The sequence below is a fragment of the Colias eurytheme genome, chromosome 18 (assembly GCF_061535395.1).
Source record: "Colias eurytheme isolate Ceu_HAF_F1 chromosome 18, ilColEury1 Martin Lab GWU primary, whole genome shotgun sequence".
Taxonomy (NCBI): domain Eukaryota; kingdom Metazoa; phylum Arthropoda; class Insecta; order Lepidoptera; family Pieridae; genus Colias; species Colias eurytheme.
The window spans coordinates 7,926,206-7,942,761 of NC_142997.1; the positions used below are offsets into that span (position 1 = coordinate 7,926,206).

At 31.5% G+C, this 16,556-nt stretch overlaps 2 protein-coding genes across 3 annotated transcripts in view; one reads left to right on the forward strand and one right to left on the reverse strand.

Moving 5' to 3' along the window:
- The window catches only part of LOC149900809 (N-acetylneuraminate lyase-like), a 41,524-nt gene extending 26,564 nt beyond the window's left edge, over positions 1-14,960 (reverse strand). The window contains exon 1 of the mRNA XM_090112141.1: positions 14,806-14,960. Coding sequence (XP_089968267.1) covers positions 14,806-14,808 — 3 coding nt within the window. The 5' untranslated portion in view covers positions 14,809-14,960. The remainder of the gene's footprint in view (positions 1-14,805) is intronic.
- LOC149900810 (uncharacterized) overlaps positions 1-16,556 on the forward strand; it is a 63,243-nt gene that overhangs the window by 14,232 nt on the left and 32,455 nt on the right. For both annotated transcript variants that reach the window (XM_090112138.1, XM_090112137.1), the window contains 3 exons: positions 2,609-2,721; positions 10,632-10,757; positions 13,537-13,661. In XM_090112138.1, coding sequence (XP_089968264.1) covers positions 2,609-2,721; positions 10,632-10,757; positions 13,537-13,661 — 364 coding nt within the window. The remainder of the gene's footprint in view (positions 1-2,608; positions 2,722-10,631; positions 10,758-13,536; positions 13,662-16,556) is intronic.

The following is a 16,556-nucleotide window of genomic DNA, read 5'->3' on the forward strand; positions in this document are numbered from 1 at the left end:
TAGTTCTTCTAGTAAACTTTATATCGAGTACAGCGTTGATCAGGTCACATCACTACGATAAAATGGCGGCAGTGAGGCGCGCGAGCAAACCTGCGCGTGTCCGCCTTCCACCTTCCCTTCACCCCCGCGATGCTAGATTTATTTTCATAAAAATAAGTATAACAATCGACTTATCGATGAAATGTGATACTGGATTTAAATTTTGTGTATTTTCTAGTATCGTTTTTGCAAGATATAACTGCACATTTCACCATGTTTATTCCTAGATATGAATAAAAATCAAGAGCAACGCACTTCGTCAGCACTCAACCACGACTACGAGCGCGAGCGGCGGGAACGTCGTGTTGTTCCCACCTGTGCCTAGTGTTCCCACTTGGTTGTTCGCGCTCTATAGATATCTATACTCTAAGATTGTATTTATGATAACTTGTTAACTGACATTAAAATAATAATCAAAATTAAAAATATTTTGATTTTTATTCATAAATGAAACTGAAATTTTTAAACTAAGATATGTCTACACACATAATATATGATACACTATTTGTATATTATTATTTATTTTTTATAACGTATGTCGTATGTCTCATACTCAAACACATAATAAAAAAATATTTTTAACTTTTATCCTAAACGAGGAGAAACTACATACAATCAGTCAACATTAAACTATTATAGATCATAAAAGTCATTGGTATAAATGGAATGAACCGGTGCAAAGATAAGGTTCTGTTGCACAATACAACATTTTGTTTTCCCTTATCAGTGTGGATGTTACAGTCAATACTCATTGTCGGTCAAAACCAATTTTGACTGCAAAAATCAGTTAGAAACGTTTTTAAACGACGCTGACGATTACTGACATGATTTTAACTTGACGTTAGTAAAATCTATCTTTAACATAAAAAGTAAAGTTTAAAATTGAAAATAAAATAAATGTTTTACATAGTTAGGTACTTATAAAATAATTCAGCTGAAATTTGACGATACACATTTAACATGCATGTCGTTGTATAACAATATTTTTTTGTCTTTGAGTGGTAAACGCCTTTATGTCGCTTTTTTATAAACAACCTACACAACACGCTTGTCACTTCTCTCCTCGCTTACCTATTTTACCTTCACTAAAAAAAATATGTATGTAGTTACTATGTGTATGTTTTCGCTTCTTATCTCTTTGTCTATGCAGTCACATACGATTTGAAATCGTTCTAAATTCAAAACGTTTTTGACTGATTTTTGCAGTCAAAAATGGTTTTGATCGACAATGAGCTTTGACTGTAACATCGATATGTAATACAGTAATAAATAATAACAACTATTTGCCTATCAAAATAGTATTGCGTAATGTTTCATAATGATAATTTAATGGGAATTGCGAAGTTATCTATTCATTTCTTATGATAACTAAATTATATGTTGCTATTAGAGCTAGCGCGCACGAGCAACTTTGTCTCCGCAACTATTTTGTCTCTCCCATCTATGGGCTAGTATGAAAGTGCGCGCACGTAGCGATGCAACTTCCCATACAAATTGATGGAAGAGACAAAATAGTTGCGGAGACAAAGTTGCTCGTGCGCGCTAGCTCTTACCCGCGACATGGCCCATGTGGAATTTTTGTTTATGCAGAGTGATAAAAAATTATATGAACGCACGAAGCAAGTTTCTGCTCGTGCTTCTCTTATACATAATTTTTCTGGTGCTGCGTGATAGATCGTAGGTAACTAAATAAAAACCGCAATTAGTTTTTAATTTCGTCTCTTCTCAAAAGTAATATTTTTCTCGCTTTAGATTCTACGTTGGTACTAAGTAGTCGTCATCAATGAAAGGACTATCCAACACATAAAATATTTTTAATTCAACCAGTATAAACTTTTCAGTTTTATCAATTTATAAGTAACTACTAAATTATTTTATGCCTGTGTTTTTGTTGCGTTACATAAGCTTTTTTGCGATAGTCATCAAAATAAAAGTAGCCTAAGTGTTTCAGACGGCATCAGACCTATCCTTTTATAACAATTTTATATTTGTTTTTAAAGTTTTTTCAATGATCTTATTATAAACAATCAGTTCAATTATGTTTATTTTTATACATATAGATCTATAAAATGGATAACGCAAGAATAAAAGCAAACAACGTCATATTATCTTTAGATAAGATTTATTTTGCGTTTTTAGTATGAAAAATGCAAACTTTGGTAAATAAGTGGTCTTTTGAAAAGCACGTTGATTTTAAAAATGTTTAAAATGTATTAACTAAAAAATTATTTCATATTTCATAATACTTCATTTTCATTTAATCAATAATAATATTTAAAATGTTCTAATTTTTCACACAAACGAAAAGAACCAAATAAACTATTAAGAATATTTCATTTATTTTATTTAGGGCCGATTTTTCAATGCATGGATAAAACTTATCCGCCCAATAAAGTATTACACGATAATATTAAAATGTCACGTAAACTGTCACGGTGTGTCTAATTACGGGCAATTAGAATACGTTTTTAAAATGGTAGTTTTATACATTATTCGATGAATAAGTTTTATCCAAGCATTGAAAAATCGGCCCTTAGCCATTAAAATGAAAATCTTGTTACATGTATAGAGGCCAAAGAGATTGACTTAAGGATTTGCTACAAAATCATAGAATATGAAACTCTCTTGGATTCGTCCAACATGACTGAAGTGGAATGGATCCGAATAGCGGAAGATATCATGGTAAGTCATCCTTACAAAAATTATTTTTATTTATAAAATATTATGTAAAAATTAAAAAAAAAACATCAACAAAGTCTACGGATATTTTGTATTGCATCAAATATATATAAACTAATAAGAATTTTGTGATATTGTAAATGGGAGAAGTACCTATAGCTCGTTTTCAACAACGTGAACAATTCTTCCAAATACAAGATTTTCTAACATTTGATACAATACACGCGAGAAAAGCCACGGACAAAGTTTCTGTTTTTTATGTTTTATTTTTAAATTTATATTCAATAAAATTGTTAAAAAATTACCGAAGGGGGCTATATATAGGGTTATATACTCGTAAATAATTTCAAATGGTAATAAAACAGCCAATCAATAAAATATTTATTACTTGTAAATACCGCCTTGAATTTTACACACTTCGTTCCTATTAATGGGGCTTATTATTTATTATTTACTATTAAACAAAATATGCATATTATATAAACGGATACGCGCCGATGCGTAGACGCATTGACATACACATCCGGCGTATCGCGGATGCGTTTAGCCGGCCTTGATTACTATAATATTAAACAATCAATATATAATAGACTTTTATTAATAATAGTTTTGCGTTTTGACTTGATCTACGCACACTTCTTAAAAAGAATTTATATCTATACGTATTTTATTCTAACTATAACTCTCTTCTTTACGCGTTTATCACCGATTATGATGAAATGGTACCGCTGTACTACCTACTATAGCTTGAGACCTGAGACCAGGACATATGATAGGTTTTATCAAGGAAATTTCACGAAAACGGAAACTGTTTTTCTTTGACGATGAACGATGCGGGTTTTTCTTTGACTACGCGGTCGAAGCTCCAGGCGGAAAGCTAGCACAGAATAATCTATGAGGCCATGGAAGGAATGTACTACTTATATTGTTAACCTCCCCTGCAGTCTGTGATAGAAACGTAACAATTAGCAAACAAGGTGCAATTAGTTGTAACGCCTTGCTATAGCTTGTTTACAAACCTTTAACTTTCTAGATGTAGAACTTAAGTGCTATGTTTTAATTAAACTGACCTTTGTTGTTGCGTGCTCCATATAATTTTATTGTATGCGTGATACAAATTATTATGAAACTTCAGCGGATAAAAGTTAGACCCGTTTTGATTGACTTTCCGCGCCTATTTATCCAAAATTATATCTAGTTATATCAAAATTACATGTAGTTATCAGCGCTATTTTGTAAATGATGTACAATTATTAAATAGGCTTTACAGATAATAACATTAACAATTATATATATTACTTCATGATTTGTATGTACAGGTAAATTACTAAATACCTACCGTATTTAGTATAGGCATAATTTGCGAGAAATATTACAAGATGAGATGATAAAATAAATAAAACGTTATTAAATTTAATTTTGCAAATTGTATACAATTCTTTAAAATAGCACTTTCGAGTTATTTGAAACATATTTTCTTAGAGTATGCATTAGCAACATATTTTATTTTGATTTACGGTATTCATTACCTCTTACATAAAATAATAGTTTAAAAAAACTAAAAAACACGCTTTTTATAGAAAACCGAACTAAAAAATAGAAAATTTTATCAAATTAGTGTATTGTCATCGGTCCTCAATAAATCTACAAAGTTTGAACGAAATCTGGCCGTTTAAAGTGGGTCAAGATCGCGCCCAAAGAAGTTGGTTACAAACATACAGGTGAAGCTAATATAAAGCGTGTAAAAAAAATTAAACTCTATGAATTATTATATTAAATATTTTTGATAAGACCATGTAGGTAAAACATTTATCAATAACCACGTTTTATATGAAATAATCATAAATGAAATGTTTCTTATCACCGGTACTTTATCAGTCATCTTCAATTACAATACACATATAAAACTAGGAACGCATAACGACTTGTATTTACCATAGAGACAAGGAAATAACACTTCTTTCCATATAAGGTAGTATGAATAATCCCTTCGCAATAATGTTTTGCTGAACTTTAAGATAGCAAATTTATGCGTAGCAGTTCCCTGATAGGAATCAATTAGAGGCAAATTTCACGCAATCCAACCAACTTGGCTTTTTAGGATTGTTTGCGATCAATTGTTTACAAATAAGGCATTGCGGTTATTACGAATTTACTCATTTACGTTTTTGTGTGGAGTTTATTGAGAATATTGGAATTTGTAGAATTTGTGCAATCTTGGAATACTGTCTTTTGCAATTTTGATACATCCGACCAAAATATTACGGAAGTTTTAATTACTAGGTACCTACGTACACAAAAAGTTCGTCATATTTAATTTTATCAAATCAATAGCGGTCCGCCCCGGCTTCGCCCGTGGTACATATTTACGTTTTCTTTACAGAAGAACCATCCTCGTACTCCAAGGAATATAATAAAATAATTTGGAAAATCCAAAAGTGCACGCCTCATAATTTTTTTTAAATAAATATTTATTAATTATTATTTTTGTTTATTTAATAACAATTAAACCACATCGAATCAGACCCTGAAAAATGAAAGGGTTCTATTCCTGAGCATACTCAAGCGTAAGAGAAAAAAAAAGACTCGATTAGTAAAGTATTTCGGTCGCTATCGTGTTAACAAGAAAAAGGATCCGCACATACAGACACACGGACGTCCAAGACAGAACTTTTTTAAACTGTTTTTTAACTAGTTTAAATAACAAAAATGACATCAAAAATATCATGAACGTTAAAAATAGTGTTTTTTCTTAATATGTGTGTGTATGTATTATCTTACAAGTGCAATGTATGATACATATAGACATTTTAAGTTTGAAAAATCAGATGTTTTGCGCGAAGTGACAGTATAGTACCCACCTCAACGCTTCGCTTATGAGGCGTGCAAAAGAATTATCTAAATCGGTTCAGCCGTTCACACGTGATGCCGCGGCCGTGACAACGCGAAACGGGTTAAATTTCTCTAAACATATAATATAGATAAAGCGCAATTATAGGATATTTAATTTTTGAAGGAAAGTCGTCAATACTGAACTGTGACAATTGTTTCACAATGTTTCTTTTGGTCGCCATTTGCTTTAAAATAGAGAATGTTTATTTGAAAAAATTAAAGGATATTCCTAATCTACTAAGATTTGTGGCAGAATAATAAGTCTCTCCCCTATAAAAAGACTTCTAAACAAACAAATTTTGCATTAACATCGTGGTCCATTGAAAAGTTACATTTGGGGTCGCATTTTTTAGAGGACGCAATTTTATTTTTTTGATGTGTAGGGGGGGTCAGTGTGAAGCTATCACCAAGTTTGTGGGGTCGCCACCCTTGTCCCACGGCCGCCATCTTGAAAATAGCGGTTGAAATGGTTTTTACGATATATCTCTTAAACTATTTATCTGATAATAAAACAATGTTAACATTATTCGTTGCAAATTAAATTCTCAACAACTTAGGTTCAGTAACTTTTTGTCGTAGAACTATAAACAAAAAAGTTATAAGCGAAAATGTTCAGAAATTAGAGATGTTTATATTTTTAAATAAATCTTTTTTTTATAAGTTTACGAAGAAATTATATCAGACCATTTTTGTAGATTGTTTTTCGTAGAACAACTTTTATTTACAATATTTTTTCATTAAGTAAATAGCTACGGTTTTACAGCCATCCGAAGTGAGTACTATTTTAAGTACTCTTTACTATACAGAATACGATATATTATGTGTGTACTAATAATAATTTGTCACCAGTAATTATTTTATTTTTGTTATAATAATATTTTTAATAATTAATTTTACAATATTATTAATAATTAATTATTGAATCTTTTCCCCACAACCCAGGAGGTAGAGTCCAGTAGAGTCTGGAAGTGCGTTTTTTTTTTACGTCGAAAAGCAGGGCTGAAATGTTCTGCAGTGTGCTTCCATTGTTGTGGAGTCTGGGAAAAGAGCCAATAGCCAATTTATTATGTATAGTTACTACTGAAAAATAGTACTCACTTCTGAGCGCTGTAAAACCTTAGCTATTGACGTAATGAAAAAATGTTGTATATAAAAGATGTTCCTCGAAAAACAATCTACAAAAATAGTCTTATATCATTTCTTCGTAAAATGATAAAAAAAAAGTATTATTGAAAAATATAAATAGCTCTAATTTCTGAACATTTTCGCTTATAACTTTTTTATTTATAGTTCTACGACAAAAAGTTACTGAATCAAAGTTGTAGATAATTTAATTTGCAACAAATAATGTTAAAATTGTTTTATTATCAGATAAATAGTTTAAGAGATATATCGTTAAAACCATTTCAACCGCTATTTTCAAGATGGCGGCCATGGGACAAGGGTGGCGACCCCACAAACTTGGTTTTAGCTTCACACTGACCCCCCCTACACATCAAAAAAATTAAATTGCGTCCTCTAAAAACCTCAAGGTCAGGCCTAAAAAATGTAACATTTCAATGGATCATCGTATTACAATAGTTCTATTTATTCCGTTTTAAATGTCAATGTCCTAATAAGATAGACATCGCTTTCATCATAAGAAATGCGTTTTTTTAAACAAGGAAGATAATGTATACAATAATTGTTATATAACAAGGGTAGTTTGGAATTCTTTAGTACAACTCAATTTGTAGGTCTAAAAAAACACAAGTTGTAATAATAACAGGCATTCTAAGAACTATTAATTCGTTATTGCGTTTTTTTATTCGTTGTAAATGATATCAGAACGCGATCCTTATGTAGGACTAGCTTTCCGCCTGCGGCTTCGCCCGCGTTTTCAAAGAAAAACCCGCATAGTTCCTGTTCCCGTGGGATTTCCGGGATAAAACCTAGCCTATGTTACTCGTGGATAATGTAGCTTTCGAATGGTGAAAGAATTTTTAAAATCGGTCCAGTAGTTTATGAGCCTATTCATTACAATCAATCAAACAAACAAACAAACAAAGTTTTCCTCTTTATAATATTAGTGTAGATAATAATTATTTAATTTTAATAAAGATAAAAATATAGGATAAAACCTTTCATAATCACTAAATACAAGTGTCCTCAGTATTTGCGTTTATTGATCTTGTACAATCAATGCGATTAAATTTCATAAAACTCCTTTGTTTTTTTTTTTTTTTTTACTTCAACTTTGAAGCCCAATGAAGCAGGCAAAGTTCAGAAAGGTCTTCTTTATATATCAGACACTAATAGTTATACATATAATATTATTGTGAGCTATAAACAAAACTAGAAAAACATTACACGCGAACTAAAACTAAAACATTTATTTATTCAATTAGACTTCTTCGAGAAGCACTTTTGAAAAACGTCAATGCATATTTTTAACATCTACCACCGACTCGGAAAGCAGTATCTATGGAGAAGAACCGGCAAGAAACTCCATAGTTGCTCTTTACGCGGACACATTAATAGAAAACAGTTTGATCAAATCAATCAGAGATGAGTTGAGAATATCGTTTTAGTATCTACGCATTTCACATCAGAAAAATAAACGTATTATAATACTGACAATATTAACTTATATGTCTATGTCGTGGCCATATCATAAATTTGCTCATTTCATGATATGATTGGCCATTTCACGAAATGGTCGCATTTCGTAAATGGCTAATTTAGTTTGGCCACATCATGATGTGGCTTGAGCAGATCAATGATAAGAAATCGTTTCACGATATGGCCAACTAATCGCCAACTATGGCCATTTCATGAAATGCGACCATTTCGTGAAATGATCGATCATATCATGAAATGAGCAAATCTACGATATGGCCACGACATATATACATTCTGAAGAGTAAATATAGGTTCTATTATTTTGGAAAAGTAGACTATTATTACTCCCAATAAAAAGTAATAAGCCCTATTAAATAGTAATGATAATTTGTTCGCCTTTTGTGGGGGAAAATTAATAAAACTACGTGCTTATTTTATATATTGTTCAAACGCAATTATTCTTCAAAACATCCTGCAATTAAATGGCATTTGAGAAATTTCTTTGGAATTTTAAAAGGCTGTCTTTAGTACCTGTTGCGATTCGCGTTCCAGATAGCTTTATTGAAATAATTTGTTTATAAACAATTTACCATGTGCTTAATTATAGCGCTATTATTTTAGATCTATCAGTTGTTAATATATGGGTGTGTATAGAAATTTTTAATTCAGGTTTTTAAATAGAAAGCATAAATTGTAATTTAGATACTGAAAGTAGGCGGGTAAAGAACAGAGGTGGCCTTTTTTTCGCCCAACGGTAATGTTAACTGTAGGTACAACAACATATTATTTTTTATTTGTGCTTCTATGTAAGTATAGTTAGTTACCTACTGTTTTATGTGCTCAATTTTTTCACCCGACATCTTCCGTATAGTACAAAATGAAATAATAACTTTTTCTATGATTATAATCTACTAGATATACATAGATGACTCTTCTAATGTAGAGGAGTAGCGATCATAGTATGTATTATGTTAGCACTGAAAGTATAAACTCTGACAGGTCAGTTTTTATAATTTCATACAAGAATACATATAAGAAATATATATAGCTGGTAAACCAGAATCTGATGGCAAGTAGGGAAATCAAAATTTTGAGTGTGCAACTCTAGGTAAAATGGACTGAACGATCTTGATACTGCTTATTATTTATTTTGTCCTCAAAATCATTACTCATTAGTCACAACTCACATTACATAAGTGGACAATACTGTACTTAATAATGAGATATCCACTTTAATAATTTGACAACCAATTTGATAGTTGTCAAATAAAGTTGCCACATGAAAATCTTTTATTTTTTATATATAAATATGCCATCAGATTCTGGTAGACCTATATTAAGATAAATCAATGTAACCACTGCCATTAAGAGATTCCAACGCATATCACAGAATCAATTTAAACAACATGTTAACGATCTTATTCCTCCTTAAAATGGCCAAATTACATAAGAAATTATAATTGTATATAATAGGTACGTAAGTATTTAATTTCATGAGTATGTATGGGTGTCTTTCTCAGTAATAATTTGAGATATGGATCGAGTTTGATTGAGTGGAACTTAATTGACTTCAAGAAATCAATACTGTTCATCTTTCTGTTAAGGTATACTTGGTTTCACCATTTGCTGATAGCCTACTTGATACTTACTTTACTGTTTTTGACATCTACTATTCTTCTAATATATATAAATCTCGTGTCACAATGTTTGTCCTTAATGGACTCCTAAACCAAGCTTAAACGATTATAATAAAATTCGCACACCATGTGCAGTTCGATCCAACTTGAGAGATAGGATAGTTTAAACATGTAGGTACCACGGGCGAAGCCGGGGTGGACCGCTAGTATAAAAATAAGTCGGGTTTTCCTTACCGACGCTAACTCCAGAACGCACGAACTGATTTCCACGGTTTTGCTTTTATTGGAAAGGTCTCGGGCTCCGTGAGGTTTATAGCTAAGAAAAGGTGTCCCTGGTGGCGAAACGGAGTTCGCCTTGTTTGCTAGTAATATTATATTTTATTTCATACTAGCGGTCCGCCCCGGCTTCGCCCGTGGTGCATGTTTACGTTTTCTCTACATAAAAACCATCCTCGTACTTCAAGGAATATAATAAAAAAAGAATTATCGAAATCGGTTCAGCCGTTCTCGAGTTATGCGCTTACCAACACATTTTGCGATTCATTTTTATATATAAGATTATTGCCATTTTAGCTGACAGATGAAATAAACAGAAATAAGTATAAAGAAGTTGTGAAACCGGCCGCAATTCATACTGCATAATACATTTGAATTAGGAAGAGTATATACTATATAGCTCGATTATGTCACTAAACCCTGAGTGCAATACGAAGAAATTTTGCCTATTTAAATGTGAATACTGCAAACAAAGTCGTGGTTATAAACTAGTTATTTTCTTCTCAGAAATACTACAGCGAGTACGACGGATTCGTGGTCCTCCATGGTACAGATACTCTGTCCTACACCGCATCCGCACTGTCTTTTATGTTCGAAAATATTGGGAAATGCATCGTTCTCACTGGCTCGCAGGTATGTTCTGTATTATCCATATTTTACTATGTATTTATTTCCTTATTTTCAGTTTTCTAAGGGTACATGGGAATGCGAGTTAAAATTTTTTTAAAGATGAGTTTTCTTTTTTCATATCAATAATATATCTTGATGTGTTTCGTTTTGCGTAGTTAAAAGTTATTATTTGATTACGGATACGGATTGAATAATGCATAAATCAGTTTTTACTAGCATATATCGTAAACGGTATTTAATTTCTAATCTTTTTCGTGTATTCTTTGCTAATAGCCTATTAATTCCGTCTGTGAATGAGTATGTTTGTTTATTGTTCAATAATATTTAGAATCAAACGAAGTTTGTTCAGTAAAAATTATGTCATTTATTTATTTTTAGGTGTAATGAAATCTTTTTTTGGCATTTCTTTAGCCTACTTATGATATGACCTGCGCAAGTATGTAACATGTATGTAACTATACGGTAAACCTGTACGGTTGACTATAACTTTCATTTGGGGTATAAAGGTGCTCGTAAAGGGGCTAGTTTTTTTACAATTTCTTGCTGCAATAGTATAGCTGCCAAGTTGCCGATTATATCTCTCAATACAGTGCAACAATTGCTGTGTAGCCAGCCCCCCTAGACAAGTGGCTTTCTATTAGCGTAAAGTTCAATAGAATAGATTATGAATGTATGAGATTGACGTTTGATTACGACGACGACGTCGATTGATTACGTCAATCTCATACATTCATAATCTATTCTATTGAACTTTACGCTAATAGAAAGCCACTTGTCTAGGGGGGCTGGAGATATTGCATTATAGTCGCAAGAATTTGTACGAACAAAATCTCTCTTTTGTAGCCCCTTTATAGGCACCTTTAGAATACTTTATGAATTCACTACCGACTATACGCAAAACCATGCAAAAACTTAAGACTTTTACTGTGCTTTTACTAGTATAGTATAGTCGGCTTACAATAAACACTTATTTACGAAGGCGATATCTCTAAGTAGCTTATTGTTCTAATTTCTCATTCGCAATTAGTTACATTAATATTTATCGATTGCTGTGGAGCAATTGTTTTACCTTATTGTGAGAGCAATTATAGATAATTAGGACCATTTGATAACTGATAACCACTATATTTTCATAAATTAAACATAAAAACTTGGGTGTGTAATAAAATAATAGGGTAATAAACAACATATTATTATCTTTGTTCAATCGGAGAGAGATCCAGCCGTTTTTGATTTATTCGTTTTGTGACTAAAACCACTTTCTGTATCGTTTTAAGTGAAATGGTGAACAACGTAATATTTTTTAAATTATTTTATTATCGGGCTTTTAAACATTTTATTTATGGCAGTCCCAAATCCCAATGTATGAAACACGTGTACAAAGTACAAATATCATAGGTAGTATCTATATGATTCATATAGAATACCAAATATATACATAATATATAATACCACCTATGGAATAGATGCTACCTATACTAGGTAATATCTCAAAAATAGATTTAACATACTAAAAAGAAAACAAGGCAGTCTAGGAGTCAGCTTAGAGACTCAAAGAAAAGATCTAGCCAGACTATAAACCATCAAAGAAAGAAAAAACTTATATGTATTACATACCGTGATCTTCAGACTGATATTAATTCTATTACATTGTTAACGGATCAATTAAGAAGTCTCCATGAGTACTATGTTAAATATAAAAATTATTATTTACAGATAAGTGACGTTTTGAGTTAGTTACATAAATATTATTTTAACAAATTCTATTCTGTTTATATTAAAAAAAACACTAGTTATAAATTCATGTTAGTCATCTATTTTTTAAGATTGTAAAAATGTTTATTTTCAAGAAAAATGAATAACTAGGGCCTAGGCTATAATTCGAAACCATGCATAACTCGACGCCATAGTATAGATGATATATTATATCTATGACATTATTTTTTGTATATTCGAATAAAAGAAATATAAGAATTTCCCACATATCCAGACGAGACATAAATAGAATTTCTTTAATTAATAACTTTAATGTTTCGTCACGCCAATACATCATCAGGCCAGTTTTTGTTCCAGCACTTATATGGAGGTAAAGACACCGTATTTGGTCAAGTACGGTCAGCAGATTAAACGTGTCATCGAGTTTTTTGGTTCTTTAGCCTGCTTCGTTTGTTTTCCGTCAAATATTTTTGCTGTGGCGCTTGTTTTCGCATTTTCTTAATTTTTGGGCGTTAATATCTTGAGGTTTTCCTCTATAACATTCTTCTGCTGACAATTATAACGAACACGTCCAAATAAGAATTTTCAAAATCTATACTGTGCTCAAATAAATTGGAATTTCAAATTTAGTATGGTCGGCGCGTTTTCTACTCCCGTTATCTATTTTACAATTTTCCGTACAACTACTAAACACTATCAACTACCTACTACAAAAAGTTCATTATCGAAATCAGTCCAGCCGTATACACGCATATTTGGGGATTTATTTATAAAGCAGTCCAAAAAAAGCTTAATTTTATTTAGCTTGAAAGCAAGATTTGTTGTTTGTTCTTGATTGTTTCCTTGGTTGACTGGTGTATACTGAAAAATATTTTTTGTTGGATGTGAGTTCATTTCAGCTAGCAAGAAAACAGTATTCCAGTGTCATTTTTTCAATTTTTTTTATTTTATTTTAAGTGAGACATCTGGGTTATAATTTATATTTGTTTTATCCCGTGAGGCGAAGCGGCTATTTATATGTTTTTTCAGTAAGAATAACTAAAAAAATTAAGTTTCTTGTTGGCAGATTCCGATATTTGAGCCTCGGAGTGACGGCGCGGATAACTTCGTGTCATCGCTTTTGATCGCCGGTGGGTTGAATATACCCGAAGTGACTGTATTCTTTAGCAGCAAGTTGTTTAGAGGAAATAGGTTAGTGGACTTTATATGTTTTATTTTTCTATCAGGATCTTTACTTTGTCCTAAAAATGGGACGATGACATCAAACAGGTAGCGGGTACAACTTGGGGTAGAGTGGCCATAGAAAGGCCCGACTGGAAGAGATATGGAGGAGGCCTTTGCCAACTGGCAAACGGACACGCAAAAATGGATAAAACCTACCATATACATATATAATACATACATGTCTTCAAAAGTCTGATCAAAGGCTAATTATAAAAATATAGACTTCTTAAGTCACCACTCTAAACTGTAGACATTTTTATAACAGTATTAACTTTATCAAAATATATAGGTATATCTTATTGCAAAACGGTTTTTGTAATTGTTATTGTTGTAGTTGTTTTCGTAGTTGTAATTTTTAAGAGCAATAAAGCATGAATAAATAAATAATTACGAAATAGTATAGATAAGAATTAAGAAGTTACCTTAAAAATAATTTACTTAATTACTTTACGTAATGAGTTGGCGGTGTAATTATAACATCTGACTGATTTTTTTTAAATAATATTACCTACTTCAGATTAACTTACTTTAATACTTGGTTCTTAATTTTTATATATTTTACATGGTGTTTGTAAAACAAAGTTTTCAGAAACGGTTGGGACGATTTTTTTGTATCATTTTATGGCTTTCCTAGTAATTTTCTAATACTACAAGTTTATGATAATTTTGATGTATTGAATCGCATTATGTTGTATAATTTATTCGAATATTATATCAGTAGAAATTAAAGAAATGCAGTCTGTGACCACGCTTAGTGCGAAACGAACCGCTGCGTTCATTTACAACTTATAATAATATAACTTGTGATTTTAAATAATAAACAAACTCGATTTTCTTATGATATTGATATTCTTATTTTATAAAAACAGCATCATTCATGCTTGAAAGGTTACAAGTTACAACTTACATGTACAAAAATTAGGTACTTAAAATAATAATTAGAGCGCGGTCGAATAATAGGATATTTTATATAAAATAGTGCACTAAATACATTACCGTCAAACATCTTCAGAAACCATTAAAACTACATTTTAACATTAACTACTATAATCACTTATCACCACCACCAATCCTTAAAAAAATCCAAATAAAAACACAAAAAAATATTTACCATATCTGCACCTTAATAAACGCGTGTTTAAATGTATATCTATCTATTATTCACGGGAAAATAATAAACAATATTCGATTGGATTGGTGCATGTGAATCGTTCACAATACGGTAAGCTACTGCAATTTAGCAATCAATTTGCGAATTGCCCCTTAGTACATTAATTAATTAGCTATTAAAATCACCGGTGTAATCGTGTATCATATCTATAGCGTACGGAAACATTGTTACATTGAAATTAGCTTTTAAATAAACACTATTTCTGTATATGGTAAGTGTTTTAGGGTTCTCGGGTGAAAGTGGAGAGAATTTGTGTGTATAAATGTTATTAGGTATTTATTTTTAAACTAGCTTTCCGACCGCGGCTTCGCCCGCTTTGTCTAAAACATAATAAATTATATACTAAAACCTTCCTCTTCAATCACTCTTATCTATTAAAAAAAACCGCATCAAAATCCGTTCTACTTCTTTGGGCGCAATTTTGACCCACTTTAAACGGCCAGATTTCGTTCAAACTTTGTAGATTTATTGAGGACCGATGACAATACACTAATTTGATAAAATTATTCCATTTTTCAATTTCAGTTTTCTATAAAAAGCGTGTTTTTTAGTTTTTTTTTTTAACTATTATAATACTATGTAGGTAGTGAAGGCACATGCTATCACTACCTACAGCCCTTCTAGCTTCACTACCTGCCGAGCACATGTGTCGGAAGTGAAACTTCTTTGGCAAGATTCAAAGATACCTAACGAATCGTCGCCTTTCTCCATGACGTGCCCTTGAAATTTTACTCTCAATGCGCCTGAAGAAGTTTCACTTCATTTACGGTTTTACTTTTTTTATTAAATAAAAAAAGAATAATGGGGCTAAGATGATGTTACGTCATCTTATCTAGGATAATATTATGAGGATTGTGGACGCATCTTGTTTTTCATGTTACTTCATGATTGTTTGAGATTTAATATACATACTTACCAATCAAATCGATAAAGTAGGTAGGTACCTAATTCATGTTTAAAGGTGATGTTGATATTTAACTCTAAATTCCCATAATTATTTTCCCCAATTAAACCAATTATGACCTAGAGTGAAATACGGAACCCATACACAGTTTTAAAATACGCTCTTAGCCGCATTTTATTCACAAAGGTATCATAATCTACTCATTAGTAAACAAATTTAAAAGGATGATTGATTGGCATCAATATTGTGTTCAATATCCAGACATTTTTCTACGTCAAATATGGTAAAACCTTCTATTTTTTTCAACAAATAATTTTTAATTGGAGCAATGTAAAGCTGGTAGTGTCAGGTAGTGACATGAAACAAAAGTGCTTGGAAGGGATATGTCATTAGTCATATGCCACGTCGGATACAATTATTAATGGTTTAACCAGTTTTATTATTGGTCTAAGATCCGAAAATAGGTCGACCTGCACCGACGTGATAATAGAATGAGACCAATTTTATAATAAATGTAGTCTATTAAAAAATCTATTAAAAATGGGTTGACTGAAAAAATCCTGGACAGGATATTTTTAATTATTAAAAAAATCTTTTTATTTTTTTTATGCAGTGTTGAGACAATAAACAGTTTTGTTATATAAAACAGTGCTCATGCTGATATATATTTTTTCTATCATCCCATCAAGTGAAAGTAACTGGTACGGACATGCCTGTTTATACCTGCCAACCTAGCAGTTTGTCCAGGTAAATATTGAAAACCCTATGACTGCACATTCTGTAGGTT